Source organism: Xenopus tropicalis, chromosome 6 (assembly GCF_000004195.4).
Source record: "Xenopus tropicalis strain Nigerian chromosome 6, UCB_Xtro_10.0, whole genome shotgun sequence".
NCBI lineage: Eukaryota > Metazoa > Chordata > Amphibia > Anura > Pipidae > Xenopus > Xenopus tropicalis.
Window position 1 is genome coordinate 126683503 of NC_030682.2, and position 23651 is coordinate 126707153.

General features: G+C 38.5%; 1 protein-coding gene across 1 annotated transcript in view; it reads left to right on the forward strand.

Moving 5' to 3' along the window:
* The window catches only part of necab1 (N-terminal EF-hand calcium binding protein 1), a 107696-nt gene that overhangs the window by 78629 nt on the left and 5416 nt on the right, over positions 1-23651 (forward strand). The window contains 5 exon segments of the mRNA NM_001102952.1: positions 5904-6040; positions 10313-10425; positions 11979-12055; positions 12948-13001; positions 20710-20822. Coding sequence (NP_001096422.1) covers positions 5904-6040; positions 10313-10425; positions 11979-12055; positions 12948-13001; positions 20710-20822 — 494 coding nt within the window.

The following is a 23651-nucleotide window of genomic DNA, read 5'->3' on the forward strand; positions in this document are numbered from 1 at the left end:
ATCCTTGTGCTAAGGGATTCTCTCACCAGTCATATCATTAGGGCCCTGTCACAGCATTTGTCTGAGCACATGCCTGGAAATGCATGCATGTGCCATTATTGCCATTGGTGGCATATTCTGTACCTATGTGCAGGTCCCGCCACTGCCCTTTATGCATATTTTGGTGGCCACACCTCTGCCTTTATGAAGAAGCTAAAGGTTATAGCTTGTGCTTAGTTATAGGTCTAGCTATCCTATCTAGTGCTTCTGATTTATGAAGCTGTTGAAGTTCTTTTGCTGGCTGTTGGCTTGTCTGCTGAATTTATCACCCCCAACCAGTGGCTCATGAACAACATGTTACTCACCTTCCCCTTTGCTGTTACTCCCAGTGGCCTCAAAGTAGGTGCCCATTTTTAAATTTCTGGCTTGAAAGCAAGTTGTGGAAGCACAGAGACACAGTTTTACTCCAAGCAGAGCCTCCTGCAGGCTAATAGTCCACATGGGGCTACCCAATAGCCAATCACACCCCTTTTTTGGCACCCCCAAATAACTTTTTTTCAGGCTTATGTGGCTCACTAACACTTGTTAAATATGAGTGTGGCTCATTAGTAGGGGATCGCTGCTCTAGTGGAACCTATGGGAGAGTCATTTTCCTTGGAAATCTAAAGTTTTTGTACTTTGCATCCTGCCTTCCAGCTTATATGAATTGCAACATATGAATTGCATTTCTGTCTTGGGTCAGAGTATAAAACTCCTACTGTCTTCCTATGGTAGGCATTAAGTACAAGATTGCCCTGCTTGAACTGGATTCTGTGAATGGGCCTTAAGTGAATGTATGTTCCTCACTATAGAGCCAGATTGTGCACAGTTCATATATAAGCAAATAACACATTAAACTGTAAAGATTCAGCACAATGATTCCAACCAGACTGCTTCGCCCCATATAATTTACCAATGCTCTTACCCAATAAGCATTAAACTAAGGCATTTCATAATTTATCCATGTGTATCTATCCCACCCTGGCACTTAAGAGTATGGGGCATCAATCTAGAGCAGAGGCGTTAAATGAGACAAGAATGTATAAAAAAAAATTTTTCAGATGCAATGCAGATGTTGAATTGGCCTCAACTGCACTGCATCCAGTGCAACTGTATCCAATTCATCAAAATGGACAATAATCATTTCCAGTGTTTGCTCATGTCAGTTGTTCAGCCCGTTCAGCCCCTGTTCAGTGTGCGAGCGACGTGTGTGCCCCATTCTTCGTATGTGTGCTGCATCTATTATGCACAGAAACACTCAATTCGGAACTGAAGGCAGGAAAGACTGAGCTGCACCGAGTGCAACTGTACAGAAAAGTGAAGCGCACATTTGGATGAAAGTGGGTTTAGCTGCAACTCACTGTAGGGAAGAGCACAAGTTACCCACTGCACTGGCAGACATAAATGATTCCTTATGTCCTTTACATCACATGACTTTTAGGGTTTGGGTTGGATTTGTCCAAATTCCAAACTAAATCATTGATTCAATACATTACTACAGGTTTGGGATCCCTTATCTTAAAACCTATTATCCAGAAAGCTCTAAATTATGTGAAGGCCATCTCCTATAGACTCGACTTTTAACAGATAATTACATTTTATTAAGAAAGCTTTCCTTTTTCTCCGTAATAATAAAACAGAACCTGTACTTGATCCCAAATAATATATAATGAATCCCTATTGGAGGCAAAACAATCCTATTGGGTTTATTTAATGTTTAAATAATTTTTACTAGACGTAAAAAAATAGAGATCCAAATTTCAGAAACACTCCTTATCCGGAAAGCCCCTGAGCATTCTGGATAATAGGTTCCATACCCATAATAGTTATGCATTAGGGAGCAGAGAGTTTGTTGTAAAATGTAAGTCCTTGCTCAGTTCTCAGTAATTATGTGCCGTGTGTGGCTTATTTGTCATCCAGAATGACTATGTATCGTTTCATCAGAGGATAATAGTTACAAGCAACACATTTTTTAATAGCACAGCTATATACAATAAAAGTTTCATTCTTTATTAGGAATTCTTAAAAATATTTATTAAAATCAGGAAACGTTAAAAAGAGGGGGAAATCAGTATTGTTACTAATAGAATGGTGTTGGTTATCCTTTTGTGGTTGGTTTAAACACACTACTGTATTTTCATAGGAGTTAATTGTCCCCACATAACATTTAACCATATTAGTTATAACACACTATTTTTATGAGAGTTAACTGATGTGTACTTTATCACACATTGCACACCCGAATTTAGAGTATAGTGTAGGTTTTTTTCTATAGAAAATCCTTTCATCAGGGGGACTCAGTGCCACCTGTATTATTTCTATTTATGTTCTTGTTTGGAACTGAATAGATTTATTCCTTTTAAACTATATTAATCACCTTGATTATTCTCTATAGGATAGGGCTAAGGCTGGAAGCCCTGCACAGGGGGGGAGGTCCTGGTTAGCAGTAAAGTCACATAAAAGTGCCCAGCAGGCTTTGGGGCTCCCTGTGGCCCCATAATGAGGATCATAGACTCCACTAAAACTGGTAAAATAATTGTTCCTGTTGCAAAAAGACAGAAAATATTGTTAGATTCTATCTTAAGCCCATTTTGTTTAATAATGAACTCAGTAAGTAATTTATGAGCAATTTTACGTTGAATGAACTCATGGAAGGGTTTAAATAATTAATCATATTTGGTGTTTTTTTTTATTGCTGTATATTAACATCAGCCAGTGTTGCCTGAAGCTAAAGGTCACCAACAAAATCCAACCAATACTGCCTGCCCTGGTTCATTTGATACTAGTTGTTCTAGACATGTCAGGGAACAGGTATGCAAGGTGCAACTTCAAATGCAATCACTATATTTCTTTCCACAGTGCAAATTTTTCCTCAAAATTCCAGCTTTATTGCAGTCACAATGGTGCAAATGCGCTGCGCCTAACACAGTTGTGTCAGTTCAACAAAATCACTGCAACTACACGCTTATTTTGTTGCAACTTGGACAAAATTGTGTGGAAGACTGATTGGCAACATTCAAAGGGTTGGCGAGCAACATGTTGCTCACGAGCCACTGGTTGGGGCTCACTGCTGCTACCATCTGGTCACAAGGTGGCAGTAGCTCCAGGGATCCCATGTGTCAGTAGAGGCAACAGCACCCGATTCAGTATGGGAGGGAGGTTGGACGGAGTGGCACTGAACGCAATTATACAGAAGTGCATGGAGAGCATTTTGACGCATTTAAAGGAAACTGCACCTGCGGAAGTACATAAGCTCTCTTGCCTTATTGTTGTAATAATGATGACACTTCAGCATGCCTCTCACTTTTAAAGAGGTTCCCAGAGTCTCACTATGGAATGTTATATGTGCATCAATATCTATATTATATATAATATATAGATTTCATCTTTATTTAACAGCAAGTGGAGGTTGCCGAGGTTGATACTCTTGCACTGTAGAATGGAAAGGGTTATTGAGCTGGACTAGTCCATGTATAGTTTTGTTCTAGAGCCTAAAATTTCTTCCATGCAGAGCTCTTTTCCTTTTTCTCAATGACAAGTGCACTCTTGGACACGACATTTCTGGCAAACATTAAGAAAAAGGCATTTATTTTTTACTCAGAAGTACAAACCTGGAATTCAGGTGGAAAATCCAATGCATTTAAAAAAAATCACATGACATTTGAGTGTGTCACAGGGAATGAGCCATGTCAGCCATGAAATGAGAGGCGACATATATGTGCCGGCATCGCACTACTCACTAGAAGGAGGTCAGGTCTTGTATTTAAGCTGGAACGTAACACACAGTGACATTTGCTCATTGCTGTCTGCTCTTGATAAAGGCAATGTTATTTAATGAAAAACAATGAATGCCTGTGGATAGCACTAAAACAAGCTTAATATACAATACTTTCTTTTTTAAACTTGTTGCTAGAGCTGCAGGAAACCAGTTTGTGGTGGGCTTGTAGTTGCAGTTGGTGCTCTGTGCCACAAGTTATGGTGGATATAACACCAGACAGGGTTGCCACCTGGCCAAGGCCAGGGCCAGTATTACAAATTTCCTATCAATGTTATTTTCGGTAAAATGTCAATCTGACACTCACCAAATCCTGTGTTGTTTAAGTCCTTGCCAGCTTGGCCCCTCCCCCTCACAACTCTGCCCTGTGACATCACTACCCCTACAATTGATGTCACTACCCACCCACTCGTGGCCCATAGTGGCTGATGCATAGCATGCTGCCTGCTGATGTATTTAATGGCACGGAGGGAGTGCTGGATACAAACACACATATAACATGCCTCTTACTCAACATGAACCAGGTCAGAGCTGTGCCCACCATTCATGGAACTGTAGTTACACCAATCACAGTGTTTAACACAACATAGTAACATAGTAACATAGTAAGTTGGGTTGAAAAAAGACATACGCCCATCAAGTTCAATCATAATGCCTATATATAAGTACAAGTAACATTAGTTACTAAAATGCCTGTTGCTTTGCTGATCACAAGCTAAGCACCTGTACCTGTCAGTGGTGTAATGCCATGCCACCGGGTTCCCCTGTGGTGTAATCTTTGGAGGGGCCGGGTGCATAACTAACCCTCACCCGGGGCGCCCCCCCCTCCCCACTGCACTCTCACTCGCCTGTGCATACGTGGCTGCTCATTGTGCATCTAAAGTGCACACACGCACTGTTTTAGTAGCTATAGAGATAGCACACCCCAAGCTCTGGGTCCCCCTGTTCTCTGGGCCGCTGCAGGGTCTGATTCCTCTAAAATCATGCCTCTGGTGCCAATATTTGCCATCTGAAAGTTAACATTGAATAACATTTAGGCAACTAAAAAAGCATTGCCGTGATGGGCATATTTATATTAAGGCATATTAAGGGTGGCACATTTTGGCCACCGCAGTGGATTTTCCTAGGAATTCCATAGATGGACCTGGGGGATGAGGGGAAGTAGAGGGTCTTATTGGGGGAGGTGAGGTCACGTGCATGAAGTAGGGGTGTATTTAGATCCGGTCCTAGCACCAAACATAGATTCGCTCCTGATTGCCCCATGAATGATATTGGATCTGGCTGATACAAACTCATAGTATATGGCCAAAAGCATGTGGACCTCTCATTCCAAAACCAAGGGTATGTTGTGTCTTTACCCTCTTATCTCCTCAGAAAGCTTTCCACTAGATTTTGAAACATTGTTGGTGAGATTTACTTCCATTGGTGCATAGAAAATTGGGTAGAGATGCTGAGGATCAGGCCTAGCAACATTCATCCCACAAAGGATCAGTTGGGTTGAGGTCAAGGATCTGCACAGGCCAGTCGGGTTCTTCCACTCCCATCTCAGCAAAGCCCCTCTGCATGCACCTTACCTTGTGCTAATATCCTTCTAACACAGGAAAGGGCCTTCCAAAACTGACCAGAATATCATTGTATCTATGTTGATTGTAAGCTCTTTTGGGCAGGGCTCTCTTCAACTCTTGTTTCGGTTATTGATTGCTTTATATGTTACTCTGTATGTCCAATGAATGAAACCCACTTATTGTACAGCTCTGCGGAATATGTTGGCGCTTTATAAATAAATGTTAATAATAATAATAATAATAATTGTATGAGGTAGTTGCACCTGTTCAGGCAATGGTGGATATCCTAACAATGCTCCTTGATGCCAAGAGTCTGCATACTGTATTAGAAGACTCTGTGTTTCTGTTTGTATCATTTTAATTAAAGATTAGAGCAAGGCAAACTAGCTAGGATTACACACGGCTACCATGCAGGAATGCACACTGTTAATTTGGATAATGTTACAGAGCAAAGCTTATAATGGTTTACCCCTGAGCAAAAATCAAACTTTATGAATTCCCACTATGAAATATTTTTTCCAAAAAAAGTTTGTCTTTCATTTCAGCAATATCAAAACGCCTCAAAACTGGAACAGTTTGTGACACGTTTTTTGTTGAAGGAGACACTCAACCAGCTGCAGTCTCTTCAGAATTCCTTAGAGTGTGCCATGGAAACGACTGAGGAGCAAACGCGATTAGAAAGGTGCGTATCTGCGATGCCTCCAAGTGCAAAGGGATAATAGAGGCTCAAAGGAAACATTGCTTTTCATACTTGAAAGCAGGTTCAGTAACGTTTTGTTAATTCCCAGTAAGAGCGGCAGTAGGCATACATAATAGAGCAGAGTGCTTAGGGGTATGGAAATTTTGTTTTCTTACTGCTTTTGTTTTTTTTAGCTGCTAAATGTGCAGAAATGTGATAAATATTTAAAAACAATAGTAGTAAAAAGCCCTATATATAAACTAAAAATAATTGTAAATGACTTACAGGAGGGATGGATTGCATCCCATTGTTCTTAAAGGTATAGGAACACCCCCCCGATTGGCTCCCAGTGCACATACTCTTCCACAGTGATCAGTGCCTTGGATCCTGCACACTAGGGGGCACATTTACTAAGCAATTATGAGATAAAGTCAATTTTTTTCTTATTTCTAGATAATTTTGAGATTTACAAGTTGGTTTTCACCAGAAATTGATTTTTTTTTCTTATTTTTCTCATAAAAATCCGAGTTTTATTATAAATTATGATTTATTAATGTTTAGTTAACTTTATTTTTGTAAAATAAAAAAAACTTTTCGAAATGTATGTGAAAAGTTCGTGAAAATTCCATGAGTTTTTTGTTAAATTTCCATGAAAGAATCGCACTTTGCGCAAAGAATCTGAACATTTCAGAATTTGTTAACGCTTTGGTTACACTTTCCTCGGAACTATCTTTTCACCAGGTTTGATCTGTCGAGTACTATTGAGTCCTATGGAAGGCATCAACGCCAGGATTTTCTGGCTTAACGAACTTTTTGGCGCGAAAATTTTGTAACTTTTGGAACGCAATTGCGATATTTTCGTATGAACGATAAAAGCATTGTTGAGACACTTTAGAACTTCACAAATTATCATGGTTACTCCAAATGTTTACCATATTGTGTTTTAAGCCCAGAAAAAAATCAGATTTTAGTAAATGTGCCCCTTAGAATAGTAGAGGAATAGAATAGTCAGTGACAGCCTGTCCTTCAATGACAAATGAATCCCCTCATTGTTTTCAGTTTCACCCAGTTCAAGGGGAACTTAATCCCCTCATTATTTTCAGTTTCACACTTTTCAAGGGTAAATTAATCCCCTCATTGTTTTCAGTTTCACCCAGTTTAAAGTGAAAGTTAAACACATTATTTTTTCCAAGAGTGCCAATGCTTCTAAAATGGCTGCTGCAGCAATTCCTGTTTGGGAGGATTCATGGAAATGAATGTGCGTTTAAACTTGAGTTTTATACCATGTTGAGTTTATACGACTTTCAAGACCAGAACGATAAAAGCATTGTTGAGACATTTTAGAACTTCAGAAATTATCGTAGTAAATGTGCCCCTAGATGTGATGTGGCCGGACATGGCAGCCACCAACCTTACTGTGCTACTCTGTGATCTCAGCCCAGGTTTGGGGCAAGGGGATAGCTAATGGGGTAGAATGAGATGTTATTTGGGACAGGGCCTTTTGAAGAGGAGACATTTAAAAAAAAAAAAATCATTACAGAGTTTTATTTTCATTTGAAATTAGCTTTAAATATGATGTGAGAGTGGAATTCTGAGAGTTTATTATTGGTAGCCTTTTAAATTAATGTTAAATTCTGGTGTTCTGAATTTTGGAATCTAAATTGTAGGTTGACTAGGGTCAGCTACCCCGACAACCAGAGAGCATTTTAAACTCCAGGCTGGAGAGAGACAGAATGAGAAGAGAGAACATACAAAAAAATATTACTCTTTGCTTTATACCAAAATTACATTTCATTTAAAGTGTCTCTTTATATATTATATATATAAATAATATTATACTGTTATTATATATTCAGCAATATATATACTGTATTTAGTGCACTCACTGATGATACATACAGCAATGTAACGACTCACAGAACTCTGGGAGGAAATAAAGTGCTTATTTCTGACAGTTATTTCTAACATTTTGGCATTTTCTCCAGGGTTACCGACAAAGTATTAAGTTGAAAGCAAGACATTTTGACTTGATATAGATTTTTTCTTTGATCTGGTGGTCAGACAAGGGGGGCCGTGCTCATGGGCAATGAAATGCTTTAATTATACAGTGTATTATATGTTATATCAAGAGCAGTAAAATGAGCAACAGTGCTGCTGAATTCTGGTGAATAACAACTTGGGTGTTTAACAGAACAGTTGTAACAAAAGGAATGTCTATTTATAAGTGATGAAAGGAATAGGAAACCTAGTTATTTGCAGTTGGTAAAGGGAACCATGGCTGGAACTAGGAGTAGGCAGAAGAGGTGCCTGCCCAGGGCACAACAATGGGGGGGGGGGGCACCAGACAGATACCTCTCCTGCCTACCCCTAGTATGCGCTCTCTCGCCCCACTGCTTGTCACTGCACATGTGTGTACATGGGGGGGGGGGGGTGGAGGCTTGGCCCACCCCTGCTTAGAGCAAACATAGGGCATCTTTCCAGTTTACCATTTGTGTCATTAGGCCATGCTCCATAGCCTGTATGCCATGCCCCTCCCACTATAAGGGAATTAAAAGACCAAAGACTTATGGGTGTTGACATGAAGGGCACTTCAGTGTCCATAATACCTTAAAGAAGCTAAAGGTTCCTTGAAAAATGATTACTATTATACATTCTTTCCATATTTCCATTAACTATATAAAATGGTTTAGTGTTCCTTTAAGAATCATTCACTACTTACCTAGTGGTCTTAATTAGGCTGATAGAGTTCCCTCATATATACAGAGCTGATGGGCATATACTAGCCTGATGTTCTTGAGCCCTGCTTTCCTACAGAATACATATATACCTTGTGTGCCGATGGAACCTCCTTTAATCACTGCATTTAATTGTGTTTATAGAATCCGTATATGTGATTTGCAACATTTTTTTTTTATAAACTGGTACTAGATGGCAATTTAAAAAATACATATTATGGGAGATTGCTTGCCAGTGGGACATTTAAAGCATTTTGAGTTATAAAATTGTTATTATTATTATTATTATTATTATTTATATCGCGACATCAATTTACGCAGCGCTTTACAGAATAGAGGGGTACAAAAGAGAGAACAGTTACCATGTACATATAAACAATTCACAAAAATGGTCTGCAGTTGGATGAGGATCGGAGTCACTAGGGGGAGGGTCCTGCACGCAAGAGCTTACATTTTAAGGGCTGAGACATAAGGTCAGGGTAACTAGCATGGCGTTGGAGTGCATGTAAGTGTGTAAAGTGACAGTAATTGCGGAGTGAGAGGTGAAAACCAGTGGTTAGTGAATGTTTGGGGGGTTTAGGTTATAGGCTTGAGTGAAAATGTGAGTTTTAAGAGACCGGCTTGGAGAGTCTGGCAGTGCATAATGGGACGGGGAAGAGTGTTCCAGAGGATGGGTGCAGCGCGTGAGAAGTGCTGGATGTGAGAGTGAGAGGAGGTGATGAGTGAGGAAGACAGAAGGAGGTCATGTGTAGAGCATAAAAGATCAAAGATCACCATAAAAAAGTATTTATACCCAGCCTAAAGGTTACAGCTTTATCATTGCCAATGTCTTCTTTTCTGTGACCTGGACCTGGAACGCAACACCAAGAGTACTCTATATTTGAGTGCTGCCATCTTTACTGCTTTTTTAGGGATTCCTTGTAGCTGCCAGAACTGGTACACGTATGTAACGTATGTTAGTACACTGCTAATGCACTGGCCCTGAACAGCCACACGGGATCCTTCCTTGGGAAAACTGTAAAGATGGCGGCAGAGTATTTAGAGGTAGGCTTTTCACAGAAGAGGAGCTTCAGCCCAGTGTAAAGAATAAGCAGTTGTGTTAGTCCCTCACCAGTGAATCACACTTTCCTTGTCCTTCATTTATACCAAAAACGAAATCACTGCCAACATTCTACCCTACACCTACAGTGGCAATTACTGTATACAGTACTATCATTATTGCAGTTCATATGTTCTCTGCTTTAGTTCCATGCTCTGCTTGGACTCTTCACATCCAATACCTGAGCCCTAAAACTATTGTGAGGATACAACCCTTTTTCTCACAACCACAATATTTTAGCCCACTGGTTTAGATTACTTCAAAGGCCACCTTTTTAATTTGCCATCCAATGTTCGGGGAATAGAGCTGGATAAATGTAAATGAACCTCAAATAATTGGGGTGGGGGTTCCTCCAAAGTCAGTGGTATAAATGAACACATCATATCATAGGCAATAAATAATAAAAATACAAATAAAGTGTTATTTGCCTCTCTTTTAAAGACAAATTCCAGCAAAGCCAGAGATGCTCGCAATTCCATGGGGGGGAAAACGATCCAATCGGAGGCTTCAGAGGAACAATAGTTTTTCCCCAAACAGTCCCCAATTTAACATGGGTAAGTATTTCTGCTGATTCTTCATAACAGTCCCGATGCTGTGCTGCTAGGGTGCTTTGACTGAAATGGAATGCAAGGTATAGATCCCCATCACACAATGGAAAATGCAGCTTAGATATTTAATGTATATGGAGAAAATGTAATAGGCCTATAACATGGTATATTCATCAGGCAAGAGAACTTAGAGGTTCAGAGATATGATCTTTTTGGTTTTATGATTTGATATCTCAATGTAATTAGTAATTAGCACAAGGTATTGGTGCCATTTTATGACATAAGTTCATGACAGTTAGGGCCACCAATTGGCAGGACTTAACTAGAATGTCCCACAGTTCATAGGTAGCCAAGACACAGGCTGCAGTCCTTAATGCTATTGTTGCTCAAACAATTAGCCCCATTGAATTTGTTCCACAAATCCAGTTGGGCCGATAGTTCCAAAAGAGTCCAAAAGGCATTAATAGGAAGGTTTTTGTTCTCTGGGCCCCCCTTCATAAGGGAAAATTAGTCCCTTTCCTTTCAAATGTCCAATAATGTGGTTCAGGTGCCATTGTCCCTCTAACTTTCCACGAAAAACACGCCTCCCGTCAGAAATAGGATGCTACCTTATTCCTTTGTTTCCCCCATGTATCATATTGTGTAGATCAGGGGTTCTCAAACTGTCACTAAGGCATCATAACTCTATTATAGTCAGCACCCAGGCCTCACCCATTTAAGACATCAGTACCATTATTGCAACTAAGGCTACATACAGCATGAACGTATATATTGGTGCATATCAAAAACAATAAAACAGAAATATAGCCAGAACATCTGGAGATAAATATTTCAAATTGCAAATACAAAAGCAAATCATCTAGTCATTTTGGTGCCTAAGAAGAGAAGATTGGTCCCTTAGAATAATTCTATGAAAAAACAATGTATTCACTCAGGCCAGGAATGGCAGGAGATCCTCATGGTTGAAGAATCTCTGGTCAGGATTATTATTATTTCTATTTTGAGACATAAAAATGAACTGAGTTGGCAGCTGCAGTTATTACATTTCTCTGCCTGCTGGAAAATTGTTTTGTCACCCATCGAGGATGCTATACCTTTAGCCAACTGAAAGACTTAACCTGTCCTCACATATCTGATCTCATATCAGTTCTCCCTTATTTCTGTTCTACATGGACCCATCTAAATGCATATTTTATATATAGCCTGGCATTGCCATAGCTAATATATACGTATACCTCCATATTGTTGTGCTGACAGTGGTAATCATAATTTTCATGCACTTTCTTATTATGGAAAAGAGAGAATATTGCAATGCGCTGTATAATTTTCCAAAAATAATTGTATTCAAGAAAATCAAACAGCTGCAATGTCTGAAAAAAAAACACAGTTTACTTATTAAAGTGCCGGGACGGAAAAGCAACATTGGAAACTTTATAACATTTGAATATGAAGCTGCAGTGGAAAGCATTAAGGGAGAGAAAGGATTACAGCAGCCTTTGACGCCTATCTCCAGCCAAATTCAGTAATATTGTCTATTCTATTATTTATCCTTGCTGAAGGCTTGTTAGAGGAAGATAACCAGTGGATGACCCAGATAAACAGACTCCAGAAACTGATTGACAGACTGGAGAAGAAGGTACAGTATTTCCCTCAGTCATGTAATCCTAGGAGCAATATGCAGCACAGTACTCACAGGTAAAGGATTAGAGTGAAAACAGCTCTAGATTTTCTTTAAAAATTGTAAACAGAGAGGACATCTCTATACTATACGTATAGAGTATAATGGACAGGGTGGCAAATTTAATTAGACATTTATGGGCATCTTTTACAGCAATAACTTGCACCAATACTGTCCTTATAGTTATGATAATATACAAGCAAATCTTTACATCTAAACTAACATCTTTAATGCAAAAAAAACAATCCAAAACAAATTACATGGATGGGATCTGTTATCTGGATACCCATTATCCAGAAAGCTCTAAATTAATGTAAGGCCCTCTCCTATAATCTCCATTTTGATCAAATAAATCATATTTTTAAAAATGATTTCCTTTTTCTCTGTAATAATAAAACAGTACCTTGTGCTTGACCCCAACTAAGATATAATTAATCCTTATTGGAGGCAAAACAATCCTATTGGGTTTATTTAACTTTAAATGCTCTTTAGCAGCAAATTATGGAGAAACAAAGTACAAAAAGATCCCTTATCCACAAAACCACAGGTCTTGAGCATTCCGGATAACAGGTTCCATACCTGTACTGGATTATTGATACCTTTTTGAGACAAGCTGTATAGGGGAATATAACAAGGTTTGTTAACCATTTATACTCAAGCAGCAGTTGCATTTATTGGTCTGTAGTTACAGGCAAAAGACAAAGATGCAAGTGTCTGTTATGATTATTAGACTCCGATAAAAATTATAAACCTGATACTTTATTCCCTCACCTTTTATATGGAAGTATGTCTCTACAGTATTTGACACTGTGAAAATTTGAAACATGTATTATTGTGTGCTGTTTCCAAGGAACTTAAGATGGAGCCCCTAGAAGAAGAGGTAATCGAGGGGAACACAACATCAGTAAGTGATCTATTCTCCCTATACACTAGAACTAAAGTCACTTGACCCAAAACTTGGGAGGGGGGCAATTATTACATAGTACTGTATTTTGCTATTGTTGCTGTTGTTTTTTTCAATCAATAAAAATGTAATAGTTGACAAAACACAGTATAACTTAGAGTTCTACCTGTCTACTCAGTTTGAAAGCCAAATAGCCATGTTTTGTGCGTAAAATGCAGTTATGATAAGTTACACCTTGAAATAGCAAAGGTTTGAATTGCATGTTGGTGTGTGGAATGTATGCCCAATTGATAAAATGGTCACTGTGTGTCAAACCTATAGGGAACTCTGAGTGTTTGTGGAGATCTTTACTGTGCCCATTTCCACAGGCTGAACAAGACGGCACTTTATAAAGAAGCCAATGTTTCACTGACCTTTCAAGTCAACCTCCCGACAAATAATGGTTTAATACTTGTGTTACTTCGCTAACAAGCTGTATGTGCCCTCAGCTCCAGTTTGCTAAATGGTTTCAGACATGAGCATGTCCTTTGGGATGTCAGTGATAGATCTGTCAAGACCAGTGTTGAGAGGCTATTTGCCTTATAATAACAGATCCTTTTGATTTCAAAGGCAGGAAGGGATATGAATTCCTGGCAATGGCATGGGTAAGACTACAAATTTGTTGTTATTGCTACATTTTATTACTCATCTTTCTATTCAGGCCCTCTCCTATTCTCTCCTAGTCTCCACCCCAAAACAGGCCCACGGCTTCTCTACATGGCAGAACTTCCCTGCTCCTGTACACACTCATTGGCTTTCCATATCTTCCTTGTGATTCCCAGCTTGCCCCTTCCCTTTCTGATTAATCCCCCCGAAGTGTTACCCCTACCTACTGAGGGAAAAGCTGTGGCTCTGTTTATTTCACACTGAATGCTGATAAACGTCAGTATATCATGGCTTTAATAGTTGTCTGAAGATTTCCAAGGGGGATTCCATAAGGTCACTAGTGTGTTTATAAGCCACCGTGAGTCAAGAATTAATATCAGTTAAGCTTATCTTGTCCTGGTAAGTAAAGCCAGCAGATATGTGTCATAAGGTGCATTCCTTCTAAATAAAATGACTATACAGCTTATGGGTGCTGGGGGAAAGAGAGCAATGAAACAGAGGGGATTATAGACAGATAGTGGATCTTTTCTCCCATAAAAATGACCAGTGCACCAGAGGCCCCCTCTTTAGATTAGAGGAACGGAGCTTCCATTTGAAGCAGCGTAGGGGGTTCCTCAGGGTGAGGGCAGTGAGGTTGGGGAATGCCCTTCCTAGTGATGTTGTGATGGCACATTCTGTTAATGCCTTTAAAGGAGAAGGAAAGGTAAAAACTAAGTAAGCTTTATCAGAAAGGTCTCTGTAAATAAAGCCATAAGCACTTACAGTAATGCTGCACTGAGTCCTCTATCAAAAGAAAAACAGGATTTCTTGTCACTTTTTTTGTAAACATGATGTTCCAGTGTCTGACTTCCTCTCTCAGAAACAGCCTTAATTCCCGGGGCAGAGTCTGCGCAGTTCTCTTCTCTCTCCCCTCCCACCAGAATGCTAAGAACTCCCTCCCCCTCCCTTAGGAATGTGTGATCTCAGCTATAACAGCTAGACTGCAGGCAGGACGCAACTTAAAATGGCAGCTGCTATCTTAAGGAAACAGAGAAAGCTTCTAAAGCTGTTTACTCAGGTATGGTCAGGGTTTCTGAAGAATAAATATATTGTTCTAGGTGGCATTAATATGGCAAATCTATTGGCCGTAAAATGCCAAAATAACTTTCCTTCTCATTTAAGAGGGGTTCGGATGATTTCTTTTACAAGCAATATCCAAGGCTATTGTATTTTAAAATCTACGTGGATTGGTATAAGTATTAGTATATATGGTTATATATGTAAAGGTGGTCATACAAACACACCAACATTATTGAAAAGAAATGAAGTGTGTATGGTAGGAGACCAGTTGCCTGATATTGGCAAAAGCCTTGGATATTGGTCTCCTTGTCGTTTGGAAAGGATATTTATCATGCACGTTTGAAGGCTCCTGAACAACAACAAACTTTAATGCTGGGGCAAATTGCAGTAGAATTCTTTTGTTTCTACCTGCATTTCTGACAATTCAGCTCTGAACTTTAGTAAAGAAAACAATCTTTCCTGCGAAAGATACACCTTAAAGGAACAGTAACACCAAAAAATGAAAGAGCTTTAAAGTAATAAAAATATAATGCACTGTTGCCCTGCACTGGTAAAACTGGTGTGTTTGCTACAGTAACACTACTATAATTTATATAATAAGCTGCTGTGTAGCCATGGGGGCAGCCATTCAAGCTGGAAAAAAGGAGAAAAGGCACAGGTTACATAGCAGATAACAGATAAGTTCTGTAGAATACAATGGTGTTTTATCTGTTATCTGCTATGTGCCTGTGACTTTTCTCCTTTGAATGGCTGCCTCCATGGCTACATATCAGCTTATTTATATAAATTATAGTCGACTTTCTGAAGTAAACACACAACTTTTACCAGTGCAGGGCAGCAACACATTATATTTTAGTTACTTTTATACACTTTCATTTTTTGGTGTTACTGTTCCTTTAAGTGTATAGATAGGTCAGTATAAGTATGTATATACTTAGTTTGGAGGGGTTAAAATTGATGGACTATGGACTTTTTTAACCTGACATAACTATGTAACTAAGGAACTCACCATTCCAAAATAACAGGCAGAACAGTAATATGATGGATGGGCCAAATCTAGAAAAGAGAAATTTGTTGAGACATACAATAAACCGCAAGTGTCTTTGAGCAAACTGGTGGCAAGAGGTTCCAAATAAATCCAAAAAACGGCTCTAAACTATCTAAAAGTCCTAAAACATTAAGACCTTACTACTTCAATGAAAGTATGTCTCCCTCGGGTTATGGACTCCAGCTCAGGCCACAAAGATCCACCAGCATTTGAGAACTTTTGTAGATGTTCTGGAAGTAAAGTTGAAACATTAAACCAATAATGGACCAAACCCTGTGTAACCTCATATTCAGGTTCCCAGTGACAGACAAAAGTTCTCCTTTTAACAGTTCTCTCAAAATCATAATAAAGGAGAACCATAGCAATATTATAATAACAAAGGATCCAGGATTCATAAGGCAAAAAATAGGTAAAAACTCTACTAAAATAATACGTATGAAAGGCTACCTTTCTGTTTCATCATTTTAATGAATAGGATCTAAGCAAGGCCAGAGAGGAAACATTTAATCAGTACAGTTTATATTTGTCCTGCTGTGGCCTTTGTACAACATGAACAGCCAAAAGCACACAGACCCTTGGGGGATGAACAGCAGTAACAGGTACAGGATCTTTTCAGACAATGAAGTCTGCTTGATTTCTTGATCTCCGTCTTTAATATTTAAGTCTTAAAGTTCCTTGAAACTTCATGACAACATGCTTTCATAAATTACATAATAGAGTCACTTTAATGCTCTACAATATAAAGCACTAAATATATATCTATATATATAAATGCTGTTTTTTCTACTTTAATTTTAAAACCTCACAGTTTACAGAAGCATCTCTGTAGGAACATGCTGACAGATTTCCACCCTGCGGCTTATTCAACTTTTTAAAAGTCAATAAGTTTTTCTTTTAAGCCGAAATATAAGAAGTAATTCATAAAGCATAAAGTGCAAGGATAAAGTGGATACTAGTGGGAATCCTAAAACAATGTTATTAGGTACTTTTAAAAATGGTTGAGAATAAAGTAAATATATTCCTATATAAATATATTCATATAGTCCCATGGAGAAAATGGATTGAAGGTTTCAGGCAGAACACATGGTTCTACTGTTTATTGGTGTTGACCTTTAGGCCAATGGAACATGGGGGGATTCCCAGCATTAAGATCTTGGTAATGGGCAGCAAAATGCTGAGAATTGCCCTTCCACTAGACTTTATGGTGAGAAAGTGCTTACATCTGCATCCAGAGTCCGGGAAATTACCATTCAAGTCAATGGAGAAGCAATTTGATGCAAAGCATTTTGCCTCCTGACTGCCAAGCTTGGAATCGTGTAAGGCAGTAATCCCCAACCATTAGCTCAGGAGCAACATGTTGCTCACCACCTTGGATGTTGCTCAAGGTCTCAAGGCAGTTTCTTATTTTTGAATTCTTGGCTTGAAGGCAAGCTTTAGTTGCATCAAAACCATCTGTACTGCCAAACAGAACGCCCTGTTGTCTGCCAGTCCACATAGGGGCTACCAATAATTAAACACAACCCCAGGAACCTTTTGCACGTTTGTATTGCTCTCCAACTCTTTTTACATTTGAATGTGACTCACACGTAAACAAGTTTGGGGATCCCTGGTGTAAGGTATCAACTAATTCCATGTTTTCTATAACATAATTGTTCTTTCTATAAATTGTATCCAAGTTTTCAATAGATACTCACAGAATCTCATGTAGACCTTGGGATTTTATAATTGCCTCCAAAGATGAAGGACTGACATACTGGCAGAAATTATCCAGTGCAAATTATCTGCAACTTTCCAAACTGTTTTATTGCTACTGATATTATTATTTGGATAACATTTTTATAACCAATCTATAATAATACTAATCCTTTTTTGTGCCCCAATTTTAGTTTAATAACTGTTAGATTAAGCAATATGAGAAACTGTTCAATAAAGTTGGTATAAATCCAAACAACATAGATATTTAGATTTCAATCCAGATTCAAATTGAGATTTTAGATATGTAAGATACAGGTATTTTGCCAAAATCTTGTTAAATTCTGCAGCCTTTGTAGCTGGGCTGTAGGAATCTTATATAAAATGTAAATCATAATTGATTGTTCAGTGTAGTCATGAATTTAGGGGCAGATTTATAAATGAATTTTGAGTTTTCCATAGAAAAAATTGCAACTATTTTTGAAATCCAGCTTTTGAAACTCAAATTTAAAAGCAAAAAAACTTGACAACTTGAAAGTAGAAAATTGGCAGCTAAAGGTTTATGCTGAATTATTGTAGAAGTCAATGGAAGTGGTATTTATAAACATAAAGATAATTTTATATTTTTATATATATATATATATAAGAGAGTTGTCAAATTTGGCAGACTGAAAAAATGAGTTTAGGCAAATGAGTTTTCAGTCAAAAATACTCAAAAATCTGAATTTTGATAGATCTACTCAAAAGTCATGGAGAAAAGACAATTTTTGTGTGTAATATTCTGCAGTTTGAAAACTATCTGTAGAAGGTAGACAAAATTGATAGGAATCTTAAAGGAGAAGGAAAGGCTAATAAAGAGTTAATATCAAGCTGCAGGCATTCCTTCAGTTGTCTCAATAGTGTCCTTAAGTCTCCCCATATTTCACCTGTTCAGATGATCAGAAGCCAAACAGGAAAAAAAAATGCTGAGCTGTGTAAAGAAAGTTCCCATAATGCCTCACTCCTGCACAGACACCCAGACCAAGTGAGCATGCTGAGTGTGTAAGACTATGAGTCAGCTTCCTGCTGATTGGCTCAGATTCGCATTCCTAAGTGGGGGGGAGTGAGTTCTTAGCATTCTTGAGGGAGGGGGAGCAGGAGAGTGGAGAGAGCTGAGAGCTGCATGTCTCTGGCACAGGAATTACAGGCACAACAAATCTTCTGACAGAGAACTCAGTGCAGCGTTACTGTGAGTGCTTATGGCTGTATTTACACAGACCTTTCTGATAAAGCTTACTTAGTTTTTACCTTTCCTTCTCCTTTAAAGACCATTCATAGCATATGTACCATTTTTAAAAATGTACCAACATTAACATACACATTTTATATACATTTTTAGCTGTTTTTGTTACTTTTTTGCAATTTAGACACTTAATAAAAACAATATTTTACCCAGTGTTATTTTAAAATATTAGATTTACTGTAACAAATGAGCTCTCTGTTTCCAGCCGCATATTTTCCGGCTTACCGTGGATAATGAAGAAACAATTTTAAGCAGAGAAAATGTAACAAGGAGACGCTGCTTATAATAAAAAATATTAAGGACCTTATTAACATGGATTTATTCAGCTTAGATAACATCAAGTACAAGGGGCTGTCTGGTTATTACTGAGAATAATCAGATCAGTCAAAAATGAAGAATCCTCTAATCCCCTTATGTCATTTAATTAATTTAGAACTTCTTTTTATATTTTTTTCTTTTAAAGTACATTTTAATATTTATGCTAGACTATGGAGCCAATTAACAAACAATCAACATTCTAAAACATTTACTATTCTGAAATCTTCCCGAATCCAGATTTAACAACTACTGTTTCACAGTAATGATTTGTTCTAGTGTAGAAAAGAAAGTCCCCGGCTGAATCATTAATCCCCGCTTGCAATTTGCTACGGTGTTAGAGCTCAGTGCTGCCACTCAGCGTTAATCAGTGTATCAGTTTGTTCAAACACCTCCCTTACTGTCAGGAAAATGTAAGTTATAATATCTATGGAAAACACTGAATGGCTGGTAAATGTTTCTATTTTTATTTTTGCACATACATATATAAAACTAACTGCTGAGACTGAGACTACTATTGTGTTCATCATCAAAGCAACTTTTTGCGCTAACTGTGCCCTATAAAGAAGCAAATTTATGTTTTCATCCATTGATTCAATGGCCTCTTCATAAGAGAGAATACCTTACTTGCTTAAGAAGACACTGCCTAGAGGAGCACAGTCTGTTGTCCACAAAACCCCCCCAAACCATTCTCAGTACTTACAAATTGTCGCAGTGCTATCTTTCAGTGCTAAGTAAAGGCAAAAACATGGATTATTCCTACTGCTCCTTTTCTTGTAACCCATGTGCCAGCAAGCCATACCCCATATTGGTTTCCTGTATGAGGGTTATCATAATGTGAGAAGAGCTATGGAGGGTGATAAAGGAAGAGGTGTTATGGATAAGGAGTTTAAAAAATACAGATTGTTAAAAGGAAAATATAGTATAGTGGTCTATAAAAGATTTTCTGCTGATACTGATAGTGTTCTTGCAAAATTTAGCAGAGCTACACAAGGATAAAAATAAAACCAGTCTTTATTCCATCATCTGTAAAAAGCACATGTACATCACAAAGGACCTACGCTTTACAGCGTGTGTGACGTCACTCTCACCGACACTGCGTAACTATGGGCAGAGTTACACAATAAGTCTCTGGCAGCGGCTGGGGTGCATTTTTTTTTCTTTTTACAAATATGTAATTTGTCATCTAGGCACCTGAGCACTGGCCGCCTCAAGTTGCCGCTCTAAGCTTGGGGCCTGGGGCTCCTATATAAAAATACAGTCCTGAGGTGCTAGAATAATTTATATGCACAAGTATCTTTGTGAATAGAATTCACATGTCCACAATTTTGTGCATAATTTTGTTCTTTGCACTTCTGTTCATAAATGAGCCCCTCTGAGTACATTTATTTTTTTGTTGGAGGGTTATTACCTATACTTGTACCTGTTATAATGAATAAGAAGGTTATCTGTGGAGTAACTATACAGCTGGTATTGTATTGCTACAGTACCCCATGCTATAGTGTTGCTGATTCTATATATGTCTATCCATTTGCTAAGCCAAATATATACCAGATCTTCCTGGGCTCTATTTTCTCTTTCCATTTGAGCGTATCCTGACATTCTGTGCATACATTATAGGTCTTTCATTGCCTGTCACGTCATGTCAATCTGTTTGAATTCTCCAGCATATAATGATTGTTCAGCGCCAATTATCTGTGCTAGCGGAGGAAGGAGAAGAATTCCGCCTGGCACTCAAGCAGTATGTGGAGTCCGTTTCGGCTCAGACGGGATGTTTACAGTAAGTACTCTGGGCTATTATATTCCTTTCCCATTGTTTCCTTCAGGTTTGATGTTGATGTTACTGTTGCTATAATTGCAACTCATTTAGGATATTTATACTCCTGTTGGGGGATTAACCATTAAAGCTGGAGGGAAACAGAGTTTTTCAATTTCTTTTAACTTACCCTTTAAAAGCACGGACATCTAATAAAAAGAGGATTTACTATGGGACTGTTGTTGGTGTACAATAGTTTCTCCCTAGTTTATTTCCCCTGTTATAAAGATTTCCATTTGCTGCAAGGCTGTGCCTCCTTTTAGGTTTGGGGGATAACACAATAGGAGGGCTATAGGAGGTGATAAGAAGGCTTACAGCCAGAAAGCCGAGAAGACAGCGGTAGCTTACCAGAACCAGATACATCTTTATAAACCTCACTGGAGGGGGAAGCAGAAGTAAAATTAAGGAAATGCCTTATCTGGCTTTCAATAATTTAAAAGCAATATAAAAATGTTATAGAAAGGGGTGCAACCATAGAACAGAGGTTTTCAGCCTTTTATGGTTCAAACCCTCCTTTAAGGTCCAATATTTGTTGGACCCTTTAGGTTATAGGAAAGTTATGGATACATGACAAAAGCTATTGTATTGGTCATTTGTCTATAGTTCTGAGAATATATAGAACAGCAAATTTATCATCCTAAATTTCACCCTAATTAACCTTTCAAGCTGGGCTTCCGGGAGCATGTTGGGCTTGTTGTCATGTATAAAAGTTCATGGTTATACTGAATGGTACATTTTGAGATAAGCATCTGTAAGATATGGGAGTATGAATTTTGAACTCAAAAAATCATTTTTTAATGATTTATTAACTTCATAATTAGCCAATGTAATGTCAGTATTATAGCGCTTATTCTGAGAGGCTTCAAACCAAGGAGGTTCCAAAATACAGTAACTATTTCAGATAAATCTATATACAGATCATTGCGTGAACCACTCTGTAACTACAAACTGTTTAATGGATAAACAGCACCCTCTACTGGACATAACATGGTATTTGGATCTGGCAGGTACAAGGAACATGACAAACTTTGTCTCTGCTGATATAACTAATAGCTGCAAATGACAAACAAGAACCAAGTGATTGTTGAACATTCTTTGATAGAAGAAACTACACAAATGAGCAAGCCCTGTGCTGCAAATGCAGCAAAAATTGTACAAAATATACATTTAACACGACAGAGGTGATTAAAAAGAGATGGGCACCGGAAAACAACATTGCAGTAATACAGTATAAAGATACTTTTTATGAGAAGTAGACAAAGCACACCTTGAGACTAATCTTACTCTTTTATGGAACATTCCATAACTGCAAGCTGTTTCCTGGCCTAACAGCACCCCCTGCTGGATATTACTGGTACTTAGGTCTGAAATTGCAGTGGAACAATATCTGTTTACTTTGAAAAATTGTTGTACCCAGAAAGCAAAAGACACTTATGCAGATGGGAAACATTCGATATGAGCCTATGTGTCTGTAGGCATTACTGCATAACTTACTTCTATAAACAGTGCATAATTCAGACTTTATCAAAAGTTTGCGTTTTTTTGACAATTCGAGAAAAACACAGCAAAAAAAGCAGTTGCGAATATACTCGAGAATATTCTTAAGAATATTATAGAGTTGCCAGGAAGAACTCGGCAAGTCAAAGCTGGAGAGGCTCAATACAAGTCAATCCCTCATATGTAAGGGATAGGGATTCAGTTTGACCAGGTGCAATAACTCATAGCAACCAATAAGATGTTTGCTTCTGAACAGGCGTCCAGTAAATGCAACCTGCTGATTGGTTGCTATGGGTTACTGCTCCTTAGTGCCTTTTACTACATAATCCCCATTATTTATTTTCCCAGTTCATTAAAACATTTAAAAATTTAGCCTAATTGAAAATGAATGAAACAATGTGATTCTTGCCAGGGTGCAAAATGTGCAGGGAACATTTTGCCCCTTTTTTCTCTTAAATTAGCTAACATTCAAGAAAAGAAGTGTCATGAGTTTTGTTACAGTTTTTTTTTTGTTACAGAATTTTGATAGATCTGCCCCCAAGTATGATAGAGGCATAGTGTCCATACAGGTGTCTAACACATTAGAGTCCTTTCCTTTTATAGCAGAACCCTGTGTTACCAAATGTTCTAGTTTCCTGCTTTGGGACTAAGACACACAGAGCTACTAGCAGCAGCGACTTGTCACAGCTACTTGTCACAGCTACAGACTGGACAATGCTGATAATTACTGATAATTGTCTCAATGTGTGTTTTAGCAGAGGCAATTTTCAGTATTGTGCATTGCAGGGGATTTTTTGATGTTTAGTAGCTTTGACAAATAGTTGTCTACAAGTAGCTCAGTGTGTCTTAACCCTTCAGGTGGCCACACACGTGGCGATCTGACGATCTTTTGTGCGACCGATCACGTCAACGTCACACACTGTTCAGGGCTGAAACAGCAGATAAGGAGGTAGAAACAATAGAATTTCTACCTCCTTCTGTACGAGGTTTCGTACGATATTATCGGTGCGTGTATGGCCAGCTTTAGGGTTCTTAATAGTTGGCTCCCAGACCTTCGCCCTTTCCCCATTGCCCCTGGCCTCCCTCAGTATAGATTTTCCTATCATGATTGGCACACATCTTTTAAAGGGAACCTGGGTCTCTGTCTCTGCTGCACGATGCCCGGAACCTACTCTGTTTTGGGCAGTCTTGGAATCACTTGTTGGTGTTTATTGTGTCTGGATCAGAATGTTAAAAATCTTCCCCTGAAGCCGAAGGGACTGCTAGATATTTCCCTGGCCTTATCATCATAGGAAC